General features: G+C 40.2%; 1 protein-coding gene across 1 annotated transcript in view; it reads left to right on the top strand.

The window, feature by feature from the left end:
• NEK5 (NIMA related kinase 5) overlaps positions 1 to 16,352 on the top strand; it is a 63,981-nt gene extending 47,629 nt beyond the window's left edge. Inside the window, exons 17-21 of the mRNA XM_025364589.1 lie at positions 965 to 1,039; positions 5,470 to 5,550; positions 5,789 to 5,857; positions 9,465 to 9,591; positions 15,905 to 16,352. Coding sequence (XP_025220374.1) covers positions 965 to 1,039; positions 5,470 to 5,550; positions 5,789 to 5,857; positions 9,465 to 9,591; positions 15,905 to 16,107 — 555 coding nt within the window. The 3' untranslated portion in view covers positions 16,108 to 16,352. The remainder of the gene's footprint in view (positions 1 to 964; positions 1,040 to 5,469; positions 5,551 to 5,788; positions 5,858 to 9,464; positions 9,592 to 15,904) is intronic.
• Positions 16,353 to 16,639: the final 287 nt, after the last annotated feature.

Here is a 16,639-nt window from a genome sequence, read left to right as displayed (position 1 = left end):
TTTTTTTTTTTTGAGACGGAGTCTCGCTCTGTCGCCCAGGCTGGAGTCCAGTGGCCGGATCTCAGCTCACTGCAAGCTCCGCCTCCCGGGTTCCCGCCATTCTCCGGCCTCCGCCTCCCGAGTAGCTGGGACTACAGGCGCCGCCACCGCGCCCGGCTAGTTTTTTGTATTTTTTTTAGTAGAGACGGGGTTTCACCGTGTTAGCCAGGATGGTCTCGATCTCCTGACCTCGTGATCCGCCCGTCTCGGCCTCCCAAAGTGCTGGGATTACAGGCTTGAGCCACCGCGCCCGGTCTAATTTTTGTGTTTTTAGTAGAGACAAGGTTTCACCATGTTGGCCAGGATGGTCTTGATCTCTTGACCTCGTGATCCACCAGCCTCAGCCTCCTAAAGTGCTGAGATTACAGGCATGAGCCACCACCTTTTTATCAGAACTTTTTAAAAACTCGGATGCCTCTCTCTGCCCCAGATGGTCTGGGATGGGGCCCAGGCATTCTGTCTGCAGAAGCTTGCTGGATGATTTAGTATGCAGCCAAATTTGAGAACTGCTGCTATTTAGCATAAGAACTTTCCACTCTTTGGAGGGTCTAAGTCAGTGTCTCAGACACATTGGTCAGGAAATCTGACAGTCAACTTCTCTTCCATTTCAACCTGATGTTTTTGGTGGAGGTAAGCGGCTGGGCAGAGTTGAAATAACAAATAAATCTCAAGAGAGTTTTTTCCCTTCTAAGAAAAGATTATACAATTATAATGCAAGATGAATCTGTTGATTTCAACCAATTCTGAGAATTATTCAACATTACATAAATCATAAAATGTTTTACTTTTCAAGGAGTTATATTGATTTTGTGAATAAGAAGCCCAAGCGTGCTTTTATTTTTGCTTAGTAAGAAGATTCTCAATGATTTGGCCCATACTGAGAGTTATTATCTTTTTTTCTTTTATTCTTTTTTTTTTTTTTTAGACGGAGTTTTGCTCTTGTTGCCCAGGCTGGAGTGCAATGGCACGATCTCGGCTCACCGCAACCTCCGCCTCCTGGGTTCAAGCAATTCTCCTGCCTCAGCCTCCCAAGTAGCTGGGATTACAGGCTCCTGCCACCACGCCCAGCTACTTTTTGTATTTTAGTGGAGATAAGGTCTTGCCATGTTGGCCAGGCTAGTCTTGAACTCCTGACCTCGGGTGATCCACCCTCCTCAGCCTCCCAAAGTCTGGGATTACAGGTGTGAGCCACCTCGCCTGGCCTAATTTTTATTATCTTTATAATTAGAGTAATTCTCTGTGTTTTAAATTATATTTATTGTTAGAGCTTGGTCCAGCATCAACTAGAAATGGAAAATCCTCAAGGTATTATAAACTTGTCATTCAAAGGTGCCAGTAGAGTCACAGTCAAATTCCATGAAAACATGGCTCAGATATTACAGACATATTTTTCTCTCACATGTTTTTAACCTGGTTAGAGTAAATCTAGTGCCTTAAATTTTTTTAAAGTCAGGTAATTAAACATAAACCACTGGAAGAACACAAATAAATGATGGTACCTTCCCTCAAAAAGTTTATATCAGGAATTGGGTGAATAAAATTTTGTATATTTTATGCAAGAGGAGTAACTTTGAAAGAAAGTATACCAAAATGCCAGTGGTGGTAATTGATGGTACCTGGATTGGTATGAGTAGGGGTGATTATTGTCTCTCTACTTTTTAGATTTTTTTATAAGAAGGTTACAGAACTTTTACTACAAATATGTATAATAAAGTGTCCGTTCCTTAGTTCTGTCAGCATTCTAATCAATAGCTTCAAACAAAAAAGCCATCTGAAAGACAGGAATGGTGGCACGAGACTGTAGTTCCAGCTATTGGGAGGCTGAGGAGTTTGAGACCAGCCTGGGTAATATAGCGAGACTCCATCTCTAAAACAAACAAACAAAAGGCATCTGATATTTCCTGAAGGCTGTCCTCCAGAGCAATCCAGCAGCAGATCCCTTTGCAAACTTTCGTAAAGGAAATAATCATCACTTAATTTGTCTAATTTTTGAATTTAGGTTTTAATTATCTTTTTTGAAGGAAATATGCAGCTATATAATAAGACACTTTAAAAAAGTCTCTACTTGTAAAGTTATCTTTCCAAAATACTGATTTGAACACATTATTTCTCTACATGACAATCAATGGTGACTGCCATTTTCCTTAGCATGGCATGCTAGACTTTTGTGAGTTGTTCCTAACAGAATGTTCCGGCATCATCGCTCACATTTCCCCCAAACATACCCAAAGCTCTAAACTTTTCAAATTGCTTTTTAAAGCCCTACTTATTTAAAAAGACATCTTCCTTTTAACCTCCAGGCCTTTGTAAAATGTTCATTCCTCTCCGAAATTTCCTTTCCCTCTCTTCTTTTCTTGCAGAACACATTGTATCAGACCTCCTGGTGAAGTTTCTAGCACAGCTTTTTTCTCTTTGTCCCTTAGAATTAATAACTGCCTCACCTCTATGTCCACAGCATTTCCAAATACCTCATATACCAGCCTGTGTCAGTTTGAAGCATTACTAGCTATTTGCCCTGCAACCTTGGGAAGGGTGTTTTTCTGCCTTGCAATAGTATGAAGTCTGAAATCAGGACTCTGGCTTATGTATCTTACTTATACTTGTGAAGTTGGTTGTCTGATATGCTTGGATAGTCTGGTTGTCTCAATTGTATAATAAGTGCTCCATTACTTTACTTTTCTTAAAATACAACGATCTCAGATTCCAACCCCAGTCTACACCAGTGGGTGGGACATTCAATCTTAGTCTGCTGTCAAGCTCTCCAGGGTCATGTCATCTGAAAGGCCCTCTTGGCCCTGTGAAGACTGATAACCTTGCAGCCATGGGGTCTGGGATCTTGAGGCAGGAACTCCAGGCTGGTGTGCAGTCTCTTGCTCACTTCTCCAATGTGCTGCCACAGATTAGGACTTGAGTCCCCCATCTCTTTTTAAAAAAAACAGTTTTATTGAGATATAATTGATCATAATAAACCACACATATTTAATGTATATGCTTTATATGATTGACATACACACCCATTAAACCATCACCACGATCAATATAGTGAGCGTAGCCATCACTTGCAGAAGTTTGTTGCGCCCTTTTGTAAACTCCTCTCTCTCATTCTCCCTGCCTCTCGTCCCATCTCATCCCCATGCAACCACAGATCTGCTTTCTGTCACTGTAGGTTGGTTTGCATTTTCTAGATTTGTTTGGATTACATAAATGGAGTCGTGCTGACTCCATAAATGGAGACTCCATTACATAAATGGAGTCTTTTTTCTGGCTTTCATTCACATAATAATGTTGAGATTTATCCATGTTGCACATATTAATAGTTCATTATTCTTTATTGCCGAGTATATTCTATTGTATGAATATATCAAAATGTATTGATCCATTCACTGTAGATGGATATTTGGATTGTCTCCAGCTTTTGGCTGTTATAAATAAAGCTGCTAGGAACATTCATATACAAATGTTTTTTTTTTTTTTTTTTTTTTTGAGACAAGCTTCACGCTTGTTGCCCAGGCTGGAGTGCAATGGTGCGATCTCAGTTCACTGCAACCTCCGCCTCCTGGGTTCAAGTGATTCTTCTGACTCAACCTCCCAAGTAGCTGAGACTACAGGCATGGGCCACCACGCCCGGCTAATTTTGCATTTTTCGTAGAGACGGGGTTTCACTAAGTTGGTCAGGCTGGTCTCAAACTCCCGACCTGAGGTAATCCACCCACCTGAGCCTCCCAAGGTAATCCACCCACCTGAGCCTCCCAAAGTGCTGGGATTACAGGTGTGAGCCACCGTGCCTGGCTATCATGTACAAATCTTTATGTGGTCATATGCTTCTTTTCTTTCTTTTGGGTAAATACATTGAACTGGGATGGATGGATCATATAGTAGGTGTATATTTAACTTTCAAAGAACTACCAAATGGTGTTCCCGAATGGTCGCACTGTGTTATACTCCCCTTGACATTGTATGAGTGTTTCAGTTCTCTTTATGCAGCTCTCTCCTCTTTGGGTCTTTGCCTTTCAGACTGTAGCACCTTAATACCCCCAAGCCTTGTCTTATCAACTCAGGGAGTCGGCCACACTCATCTTTGGTTCCCCATCCCTGCACCTCTTCAGTTCCCCATCCCCGCACCATGGCCTGCAAACACTCTCAAGACAGGAGGCTGAGGCAGTTGCAGGGCTTGTCTCATTGGTTTTCTGTTTCTCAGGGATCACTGTCTTTCATTGCTGGATGTCTAATGTATTAAAAACCATTTATCAAGTATATATTTGGTCTGGCTCTTTGGTTGTTTCAGGTGAGGAATTAAATCTGGTTTCTGATACTCTGTCTTCTTGGCTGAAAGCATACGATTTCAGTGCCCTCTGCTGGGGAGGGGTGGAGGGCACTCAAGTTCCATTTGGACATTGAGTTAGAGAGGTTGTGAGAGTTTACATACCTGCTCTGGAGCCTTTACCCCACTGTTCCCTCTGCATGGAAAATGCGCTTCCTAGACCTGCATATGCCAAGGTCCAGTATCATTCCAGGGCTTAAATCAGTTGTCAGATAAGCTTTGCCTGTGTTACTCTCACTCCTTACTCATTTTCCGTCCTGTTATCCTATTTTGTTCCGTTGATAGCACTAACACTTTCTGAAATTATGTCGTTTATTAACTCATTTATTACCTATCCTACTGCAGTAAAATGTAAGCTCCATGTCAGCAGGGACCTTTCTGGTCATGTCCACTGTGCTAACCCATTTTGAGGGTGTCTAGCCCCTAGGGAGTGCTCAGTGTGAATTTGTGAAGTGAATATTAAGATGAAGATGATGCTAAGTAGGTAGTTGGATATGTGAGTCTGGAGCTCAGAGGAGAGGAAAAGTGAAGCCTGAAGATACCCATTTAAGAGTCACTGCTTAACGGTGGCGTTTAAATCCATAGGAATGAGTGAAACCCCTTGTGTTAGGGAAGAGAAGAGCAGACGGCCCAAGATAGGACGCTAAGAAACCTCCGAATATGGAGTTCACATCTCAATTGTGCCTTTGAAATTCTTGTTATCCAGTTTTAGTTTTCTTCTCTTCCTCCTTGAAACTGCCTGCCAATTTTCAGAGCCCTCTCCTTCCTGTCTACCATCATGAGTTGTGCACTTTGCTTATTTTCCGGATTAAGATCATAAGCCTCTTAAAGGAAAGATCCTGTAGTCAAAATTACATTCTTGAATTGAATTGGGTTGGACTGGAGTGGACTAGAGTGATAAGTATTGTCACATTATAGAATTTCACCCACTGAAGTGCCAGTGTTAAATGTAGAATGGATACTGTGCCCAAGTTTTTAGTGAATTATTATTAACTTTCCATTATAAAAGCTTGTTTTTGTTCTTAAATCAATCATCAGATTTAACCCGGAAATCAACTCATGTAAACATACATGAGTTGATAAAATTGTATTTTTCTCTGAATTTTCAGGACATTGAAAGAGACTTGAAACAAATGAGGCTTCAGAACACAAAGGAAAGTAAAAATCCAGAACAGAAATATAAAGCTAAGGTAAGAAATACTTTTGTCTTTGGGTTCCATATTAAATAACTGGCTGGGGAACCACCTTGTGATCTGGGTTGCCTACATGATTTTCCCCCAACTATTTTATAGAATTGCTCTATTTTGTGATGTGAGACTAATGGTTTTAAGAATCTATAATGTCAAACAAAATTGACCTAGGGAGTTGTAATTTTAAGGCTTTTATTGAATTGCTAAACTGATTTTTTTTTTTTTTGCTTTCTCCTAGAAGGGGGTAAAGTTTGAAATTAATTTAGACAAATGTATTTCTGATGAAAACATCCTCCAAGAGGAAGAGGTATGCCATTAAGTCTAAATTTCCATTAGTAGGTATGAGAAAATGCATATATCTTACTTAATAGCCTGTTTCATGAAATTATTTCACAGGCTGTAGGGATAATTTTTTTCAACTTTTATCTTAGATTCAGGTGGTACATGTGCACATTTGTTACCTGGATATATTGTGTGATGTTGAGGTTTGAGATATGAATGATCCCGTTACCCAGGTACTGAGCATAATACCCAGTAGTTAGTTTTTCAAGCCTTGCTTCCCTCCTTTCTTACCCCCACTGTAGTAGCTCCCAGTATCTATTGTTGCCATCTTTATGTCCATGAGTACTCAATGTTTAGCTCCCACTTATAAGTGAGAACATGCAGAATTTGGTTTTCTATCCCTATGTAATTTGCTTAGGATAGTGGCCTCTATCTGCATCCATGTTGCTGCAAAGGGCATGATTTCATTCTTTTTTATGGCTGCATAGTATTCCATGGTGTATATGTACCACATTTTCTTTATCCTGACCACCACTGATGGGCACCTAGGTTTATTCCATGACTTTGTTATTGTGAATAGTGCTGGGATGAACATGTGAGTATATGTGTCTTTTTGGTAGAATGATTTGTTTTCTTTTGGATATGTACCCAGTAATGGGATTGCTGGGTTGAACAGTTCTGTTTTAAGTTCTTTGAGAAATATCCAAACTGCTTCCTACAGTGGTTGAACTAATTTACGTTACATTTCCACCAACACTACATAAACATTCCCTTTTCTTTGCAGCCTCGCCAATATTTGTTTTTTGACTTTTTAGTAATAGCCATTCTGACTCATGTGAGATGGTATTTCATTGTGGTTTTGATTTGTATTTCTTTGATAATTAGGGATGATGAGTATTCTTTTATATAGTTGTTGGCTGCTTGTATGTCTTCTTTTGAGAAGTGTCTGTTTCTGTCTTTTGTCCACTTTAAAATTTGGGTTGTTTTTTCTTGTTCAGTTAAGTTCCTTATAAAGTCTAGATATTAAACCTTTGTTGGATGCATAGTTTGCAAATATTTTCTCCCATTCTGTAGGTTGCCTGTTCACTCTGATGATAGTTTCTTTTGCTGTGCAGAAACTCTTTAGTTTAATTAGGTCCCACTTGTCAATTTTGTTTTTGTTGCAGTTGCTTTTGACGACTTAATCACACACAAATTCTTTCCGAAGGCCAGTGTTCAGAATGGTGTTTCCTAGGTTTTCTTCTAGGATTCTTATAGTTTGAGGTCTTATATTTAAATCGTTAAGTCATCTTGAGTTAATTTTTGTGTACAGTGAAAGGTGGGGTCCAGTTTCATTCTTCTGCATATAGCTAACCAGCTATCCCAGCACCTTTTATTGAATAGGAAGTCCTTTCCCCATTGTTTATTTTTGTCGATTTTGTCAAAGAGTAGATGGCTGTAGATGGGTGGCTTTATTTCTGGGTTCTCTATTCTGTTCCTTGGTTTATGTGTTTGTTTTTGAACCTGTACCATACTGTTTTGATTACTGTAGTCTTATGGTGTAGTTTGAAGTTGGGTAATGTGATGACTCTGGCTTTGTTCTTTTTGCTTAGAATTACTTTGGCTATTTGGGCCCTTTTTTATTTACATATGAATTTTAGAATAGTGACATTGGTAGTTTGACAGGAGTAGTGTTGAATCTATAGATTACTTTGGGCAGTATGGCCATTTTAATGATATTGATATTGTAGAATGTTTTTCCATTTGTGTCATCTAGAATTTCTTTCTGTGTTGTGTAGTTCTTCTTGTAGAGATCTTTCACCTCCTTGGTTAGATGTACTCCTAGGTATTTTATTTTATTTTTTGGTGGCTATTGTAAATGGGATTACATTCTTGATTTGGTGCTGTGCTTGAATGTTATTGGTGTATAGGAATGCTATTGATTATTGTACTTTGATATTGTATCCTGAAACTTTGTTGAAGTTGTTCATCAGTTCCTGCAACTTTTGGGTGGAGTCTTCAGGGTTTTCAAGGTATAGTATCATATCTGTGAAGAGATGGTTTGGCTTCTTCTTTTCTTATTTGGATGTTTAGAATTTTAAAAAATATTTCTAGAAAAATGTTTGGTGCTCAAGGCCGGGGCATAGCGTCTCATGGCTGTAATCCCAGCACTTTGGGTGGCCGAGATGGATCACGAGGTCAGCTAACATGGTGAAACCCTGTCTCTACTAAAAATACAAAAAATTAGCTGGGCGTGGTGTCTCCTGCCTGTAGTCTCAACTACTTAGGAGGCTGAGGCAGGAGAATCACTTGAATCCAGGAGGCGGAGGTTGCAGTGAGCTGAGATCGCCTGCACTCCAGCCTGGGCGACAGAGTGAGACTCCGTCTCAAAAAAAAAAAAGAAAGAAAGAAAGAAAAATGTTTGGTGTTCAAATGAGTCTTCCAAATACTTTTTATTCTCCCATTTTACTTTATTGGGGTATTTCTTTAGATAAATTGTTACATTTTAATGTACTTTTCTTTAAAGGAGCTATTTTACTTGTAATATTAATTTTTATCATAGCCAAATTAAAATAGAAGATCTGATACATTGTCAACAACTAATATACTGACCTGAAAAATTGAACAGGTACCCCGAAACCAGGCACATTTATTTTAGGTCTTAATTAGTTATTGATAACTTTGAGTAAATCTCATTCATGCATTTGGGCTCTCCTTGCCACAGCAAGGAGGAAATATAGTAAATCCAATATGGCAAATCCAAATTTCATTTTATTAGTTGATTTTAAAATCTTTTTTTATCCTGGTTTTATCAGACCTGTAACAAATGTCAAAATTAACTGGTTTATTTTTCCATTTTACCTTTTCTGAATTCACCTTTTAAGTCAATATAAGTATGAATAATTATACCTGATGCTCAATCTATTTACTGTTTTTTATTAGCTTAAAACATTTTCATGTTAGCATTTCTTATTTTTATGAGCATTTACTACACAAAGACTTCATTAAAGTGGTGATAGCATTCACCTCTGTTCAACTGTAAGTTCCTAAATGCCTCAGAACTGTGACATCAGAGTGGAGCAGATCTGGGGACCTGCTTCTGGGTGGGAACTTGAGAAGTGGTACTCGCACAGAGCTTCTGTGAAGTGAGGTGCTGACGTTGCCCTACTGAAATGAAAGAATGGAGTCCAAAAAGTTTTAACTGCCACTCTTTCTTATTCTTTGCTGTGATCTGCTTGAAACTGAAGTGGTCATTTTGGTATTGGCTACAAAATACTAGGAGCAGATTTAGGGAGCTGGTTTAAGAATGTCGTACACTTAAAACAGGGCATGAATGACAAAAGCTTGAGAGCACTGTAGAATGGAACTGAAGTGGAATAATATTGAAGTCAGAAAGTCTAGATAAAATAAAGTTGCCTTCTGACCAGTGCTTGACACTGTTAACATGGAGAAGAAATAAAAACATTTCTGTTTTTATCTTATTCTAACATAGCTCTAGTTTTAAAACTCTATGGATTTATTTGTTTAGTAAACATATGTTGAATGTTTGCCATATACCTTGCTAATTAGTTTTACTAGGAACACAAAAATATGGTTTTTCTTTCTTTCAAAATATGGCTAATTTATCATGAAACACTGTGGAATTGATTTAGGCAATGGATATACTAAATGAAACTTTGACCTTTGAGGATGGCCTGAAGTTTAAGGAATATAAATGTGTAAAGGAGCATGGAGATTATACAGACAAAGCATTTGAGAAACTTCACTGCCCAGAAGCAGGTACGTGTCTCTTGAAAGCTGTAAATGAGAAGGAACTGTTTTATTAGCAACCCATCTTGAACTCTGTCCCCATGCATCTGCCTCGGCTCCACTGTTATTTGACCCTTCTCTGCTCTAAGCAAGGCGGAAACACACTTCCTATTCTCCTGCCACCCATGCAGTGACCACACTCCCTGAGATCCAGACCTCCTCTCCTGCTCCACACCCACTCCCTCCTGCAGCTTCAGCTTCTCCTGGGAGCTCCAGACTTACCAGTCTTTCTCATTATCTTCTGGGAACCTCCATGGACAAGTGTTGCCAGTATCTGAAACTCAGCTGTGTAAACTCAAGCTCTTCTGTGCTCTTCCTTTCCAGTGACCCTTTATTTTGGTCAGCGTCACAGGTGCAACTGGCTGGGGCCAGTGTTGTGGGCAGTAAAAGAATTTATGAACACAATTGTGGGTAAAGAAAGGCAGATTTATTAAGGTACAAAGATACGTTGCAAGAGTGCAGTGGGCAGCACAGCAGAGAAGGGGCTGTCTGCCAAGAGGCAGGGGCTAGAAGGAAGTTTTATAGGGTCCTATTGGAGGAGCTACATGCTGGTAAGGTGTGCAGGTAAGGTTTTGCTGCTGGGGCTACATGTGGAAGGAATGAGGTATTTGGGAACAGGATGTGCCAGCAGCTTATCTGTGATTAGTCATCTCTCAGAACAGTTGTTGTCTCACCCCTAACCCCCACCTGGGACCCCTCCCTTGTTGTTTACTTATGAGAACTTCACAGTCAGTGCTGTCACCAGGGTGCACCCTCAGCATAGTGTCTACTCTGAGATGTCTCTGGAGTCTTCCTCTTCCTTCCTTCCCTCTGTTACTAGTTTAGAGCTCTGTCATCTCTCAGTAGTGTAGTGTAGGCTTCAGAGACAGATGGGAGTTTGAATCTCAGCTGTTGCTGCCACTTTCTGGTTATGTGACCTTTCTTTCACAAGTTATTCCAACACTCTGAATCTCAGTTTCATCTTAGAAACAGGGGGTAATAGTAGTAGGAATAACCACACAGGGTTATTGTGAGGACCAAAGTGAGTTTTGATGTATAAACGACCTGGCACCTAGTACCTAATATAAGTGCTGTCTTTTCATTTTCCCTTTGCCTTCCCCTCACTGTGTTGCCTTATTCGCTTATGTGACATCCTTTTCTCTAGTATTTCCCCTTCATTCTCTAAATGGTTACTATTTTAGTCCATTTTCATGCTGCTGATAAAGACATACCTGAGACTGAGCAATTTACAAAAGAAAGAGGTTTAATTGGACTTACAGTTCTGCACAGATGGGGAAGCCTCACAATCATGGTGGAAGGCAAGGAAAAGCAAGTCACATCTTACATGGATGGCAGCAGGCAAAGAGAAAGAACTTGTGCAGAGGAACTCCTCTTTTTAAAACCGTCTTATCTCATGAGATTCATTCACCATCACGAGAACAGCATGGGAAAGATCCGCCCCCATGATTCAACCACCTCCCACTGGGCCCCCCCACCACAACACACAGGAATTCAAGATGAGATTTGGGTGGGGACACAGCCAAACCATATCAGTTGCTAAAGTTATCTTGGCATATTATTACTCTGCTCAGATTTTTTTCTGGATAATACCTGCAGAATAAGGTCCATTCCACATATTATCACATTTTACACTACATGGCCTAATTCTGTTGTGACCCACTTTTCTCATCCCAGCACTGCCTCCTTCCTTCCATGGAAAATGGGATCCGTACAGCCTGCTGGAATGCCCATTTTCTACTAGAGCTGGAATGCCCATTTTTTCCTATAGCATTTACAGACCTGACTTGGCTCAGTTTCCTCTTCCTGGAATACTCTCTGCCTTATTCCCTTCTGGAAAAATCTCCATTCAGTAGGCATCTCCCTTGTGCCAAAGACTGCTCGGTGGTAGGGAGCTCAAAGATGAATAAAATCTGGACCCTGTTCTCAATATCACAGAAGTGTTATGAGCAAAAGAAGCACAGAACATGTTTCCTGAGCCTGAAATGTTAATCACTGTTGAAGTGCGAGCTGGATAGAGAGTCAGGGAGGTCTGCACTCCTCCAGGGCTTGGCATGCCATCATATTTGTGATTGAGAAGGATCATGCTGGCTGCAGAGCAAAGGATGGCATGGAGGGCAAGAATGAAGGCAGGAGAAGAGTCCAAGTGCATGAACCAGAGTGGTTCAGGAAGAATAGATACTGAGTGTGGGACCTGAGGAAGAGAAGGGGCTCAAGGATATTCCCAGTTTGCTAATTCAAATGCATGAAGCTTTCATCAACCAAAAATATATCACATGGAGGGTAATGGGGTCGAGAGAGACAAGGTAGTGATCTAAATTTGGAACATGTTGAGATTTAGATCTATATAGCATCAATTGCAGATGCTATATAAGACTGAAGGCCTGGGGCATATCGGGGATAAAGATATAGCTTGGTGGCCCTTAGCATATCTGTGGTTTTTAACCTTCGTGATGGTCAAAATACCTATGCAGAAGGACTGGAGTGAGAGGGAAATGGGACTTAGGACATATCCCTACCACTATATAGACAAACTTTGGAGAATCAGGAGAGAGTAAAGCCAAAGGAGGAGAGACAGGTCATGGAGGAGGCACAGGAATTGGCAGCATCAACTGGAGGAGAAAGGCCAGATGAGGTGAGTGGGATTTGGCCCTTCAGGAGCCATTAATGGCCTCAGGGAAAGCAGTCAACTGTGTGAGGGGTAAATTCACTGTTATCTTTGCATCAGTTTGCTGGGAAAAGCAGAGGAGGTTGGCTGTTTTTTGGATGAAAGGAAAAAAAGCCCTTCATTAGTAGTATACTGAAAATTGTCTCTCATTTTAATCTGTATTCCTGTAATAATTATTCAGGCTGAAGAATTTTTCTATATGTTTGTTGACCATTCATATTTCTTTTCTTTTTTTTTTTTCTTTGGGATGGAGTCTCCCTCTGTCAGGCTGTAGTGCAGTGGCACAATCTTGGCTCACTGCAACCTCCGCCTCCTGGGTTCAAGCAATTCTCCTGCCTCAGCCTCTCTGAGTAGCTGGGATAGGTGCACGCCACAACACCTAGCTAATTTAAAAAATATTTTTAGTAGAGACGAGGTTTCACCATGTTGGCCAGGCTGGTATTCGAACTCTTGATCTCAGGTGATGCACCCACCTCTGCCTCCCAAAGTGCTGGGATTACAGGCATGATCCACCACGCCTGGCCAACCCTTCATATTTCTCTTATGAATTATGTACTCATGCCCTTCATCCTTTTTTCTACTGAAAATGACATGTTTGTTTTTTTCTTTATAAGACTGATTTAAATCAAACCTTTGCCTATAATATGTATTGCAAATGTTTTCCTCAATTGGTTGTCAGATCTCATTTATAGTAATAACAGCAAATATATATGAGTGTGTATGTGTATTTCATTCTCATAAAGGAATAAACTTTATGAGAATTGTGTGGCAAATAGAAAGAAAACTGTAAAACCTCACTGAGGTATTTATAGACCACTTGAATAAATGGAGAGAAATAGCAGTGCTATATATTGGAAATATTTTTTCCAAATAAATATTGCAGTATCATTGTCTGAGGTATTACCCAGAACTCTTTGTCTCATGACCAGAAGAATAAGGAGCGTGGACACCAAGGGTGAGTTTGGACCAAAAGTTTAATAAACGAAAGAGGAAAGCTCTTCACTATGGAGAGGGGACCCAAGAGACTTGCCATTTCACAACTGAGTACAAAGGCTTTTATGAGGAACCTGATAGGGCTGGGTGTTTCACTTGCATAAGGTGTGAATTTCCGTTCTCCTAGTATGCTGACTGGCTGGGGGTTGTTTTTAGAAAAGGCACCACTCAGAAAATGACATGATGGTTGACCAGGCATGGTAGCTCATGCCTGTAATCCCAGCACTTTGGGAGGCCAAGGTGGGCAGATCTCTCAAGGCCAGGAATTCAAGACTAGCCTGGCCAATATGGCAAAAGCCCATCTCTACTAAAAATACAAAAATTAGCCAGGTGTGGTGGTGCACACCTGTAATCTCAGCTACTTGGGAAGCTGCAGCACAAGAATCACTTGGACCTGTGAGGTGAAGGTTGCAGTGAGCCAAGATCGTGCACCCATACTCCGGTCACTCCAACCACGTGACAGAACAAGCAAGACTCCATCTCAAAAAAAAAAGAAAAAAAAAAAAATGACATGGTGTAAAGACCAATTGGAGCCTTGGCCCACAACCAGCTGAGTGTCAGAGTGATGGTTCACAGAGGCTTGGCTCACAGTCCAAAGTATGCCCCAAAAAGGAAAGGAATGTGCTCATTGGAGGCCACCATGTACATGCCCACAAAAGGAGAAGGAACTGTTTGCTGGAGGCCCACAGATGCACAAAGGACAAAGGCATTTCTGTGTTGGGCTTGCTCCCTTATCTGTGCAGCTGTGGGCATGTTTTAGGCAAGCTTCCTGTGCTAGTTCCCTTATATGTGTCTGCAGCTTGATTTTTCAGACTGTTCTTTTGTTTGAAAGAATACTGAGGACCTGCCCTAACTGCCTGCCTAACTGGTTCTTTCTTTCTCCTCCCTCAATATGTGGATTTATGGCTATTTCAATCAAAACCACAGTTGGATTTTTTTTTTTTTTTTTTTTTTAATGGTATAGGGAGATCTCAGCAGGTTGAGAATCCTGGAGCTTCTTAAGTAGCCAAAAATTTTGAAAAAGAACAGTGAAGTGGTACTTACCTTTCCAAACGTCAAAATATATTACAGAAATTATGGTCATTCAAACAATATGATAGTAGCACCGAAATAGTTAAAACAGTGAGAAGAGAAAGCTAGAAACAAATCCTAGTATGTATCATAATTCAGCACGAATGAAAAGTAACATCACAAGTCAGTGTCAAAAGAAAGGATTATTCAAATAAATGCTGCTGGGCCAATTGGTTAACAGTTTGGGGAAGATTGTGAAATCAGACCCTATATAATATGATACAACAAAATAAATTTAAAAAATCAAAGAAGTTATATGTAAAAAAGTTGTACATTCAAAAATGAAATAAAGGAATATAGGTAATTTTTTTTTTAACAGGGAAGATCTAGCTGTTCAAAATACATAGAAAAAAAATCACAGAATTAGTAATAATTCAACTTTAACAACAAAAAGCTGTGTAGTAAAGCAAATAATATCTAATCCCTAGAATTGTCATTTTCAATAATGTATCTATTATACATTATGATTAAATAATCATAAATGTCCACAAAAATTTAGTTACAAATGAGGTCATTATATAATGGTATTATTTTTAATAGTGAAAAATCACTAGTAACCTAATAATCTGGCAGGAAATGATTAGTTATATTACATTCATAAAGCAGAATATTATGTTTGCTTTAAAATAGCTGTATAGAAGAATATTTAGTAACCTGGATATGATCTGTAGGTGATTGAAAAAAGCAAGCTCCGAGAGGACATCTAGGATGTGGTCCAATTTTTTGTTTCAAAACGAAGCAAAAACCATATGCAGAAGGGAAAAATTGAAATTGTTATAGTCTCTGGACAGTGAGATTATGGGTGATTTTTTTTTTCTTCTACTTACCTGATTTTCAGATTTTCTTTCTTTTTTTTTTTTTTAATTATTATATATTTTTTTGAGACGGAGTCTCGCTCTGTCGCCCAGGCTGGAGTGCAGTGGCGTGATCTCGGCTCACTGCAAGCTCCACCTCCAGGGTTCACGCCATTCTCCTGCTTCAGCCTCCCGAGTAGCTGGGACTATAGGCGCCTGCCACCACACCCAGCTAATTTTTTGTATTTTTAGCAGAGATGAGGTTTCACTGTGTTAGCCAGGATGGTCTCAATCTCCTGACCTGGTGATCCACCTGCCTCAGCCTCCCAAAGTGCTGGGATTAGAGGCGTGAGCCACCGTGCCCGGCTATTTTCAGATTTTCTATAGTGAAAACAGTAATAAGGAAAAAGACAGAACAAGTTATTTTTTAAATTAAGAAAATGGAACAGATTGTGTTTCTGTGGAAAAAGACTAGAGTGAAAGTTCTCATAGATGCCTCAAGGAATTTGTCCATTTGTGTCACTGATACTTCCTTAGCATTTAGCAATATTGGCTAGTCAATCAAACACTAAGAGTAAAAGTAAAACAGTGTTGACACCTTTTGTCATTTCAATCTTATTTCTGTTAGAACAAGGGTGGTCATTTTTCTGGTTTTGAACGTACCTGCTGATAAACTACCTCTGAGTTCCTAAGAACTGTTTGGGGCAATTAGTCACACTTTGACTGCTTTTGAATTAACGAGTTGTTTTCTTACACCCAGGGTTTTCCACGCAGACTGTAGCTGCTGTGGGAAACAGGAGGCAGTGGGATGGAGGAGCGCCTCAGGCTCTGCTGCAGATGATGGCAGTGGCCGACATCACCTCCACCTGCCCCACGGGGCCTGACGGTGAGTCTGTGCTTAGTGTCAGTCGTCAAGAAGGGAAGACCAAGGACCCGTACAGCCCGGTGCTCATCCTGATGTGATAGTCTACTTCTCAGTACAACCCCTATAGACTTGTATCAGACACTTTCAAATATGTTGTTTTGATATCTCCCTACTCCTAAAGAGACTTGCCTGCTAATTATCCTGGACAGACGACCGCTCTAGACATGTACATATAAAGGAGGAAAAATCCAGGATGCCACCTTCCTCAGAGTGAGGGAAAATGCATGAGGAAGGGCAGCTGACTTTATTTACTTTCCAAGGCCAGCTCAGCAACTTTTTTTGGGATTTCATAGGGTCATTTTTTTTCTACCAGTAAAATTAGAATTAAAAGAGTAGCTATCTCTACAAGATTTAGAAAGTTAATAGTTCAAAGATACATATAAATTGCTTTGAAGCCGATGTGCTATTTAAATGTTAGAAGTGTTTAGGATATGATGATGTTTTCTACCTAAATTCCTCCGTTTACATTTGAACCTCTCACATAGCCTTTCCTTAGAAGAGGATCATAGCAGGCTGGGCGCGGTGGCTCACGCCTGCAATCCCCGCACTTTGGGAGGCTGAGGTGGGCAG

Source organism: Theropithecus gelada, chromosome 17 (genome assembly GCF_003255815.1).
Source record: "Theropithecus gelada isolate Dixy chromosome 17, Tgel_1.0, whole genome shotgun sequence".
Lineage (NCBI taxonomy): Eukaryota > Metazoa > Chordata > Mammalia > Primates > Cercopithecidae > Theropithecus > Theropithecus gelada.
Note: the sequence above shows the minus strand (reverse complement) of the source record. Positions and strands in the feature narration are given on the sequence as shown.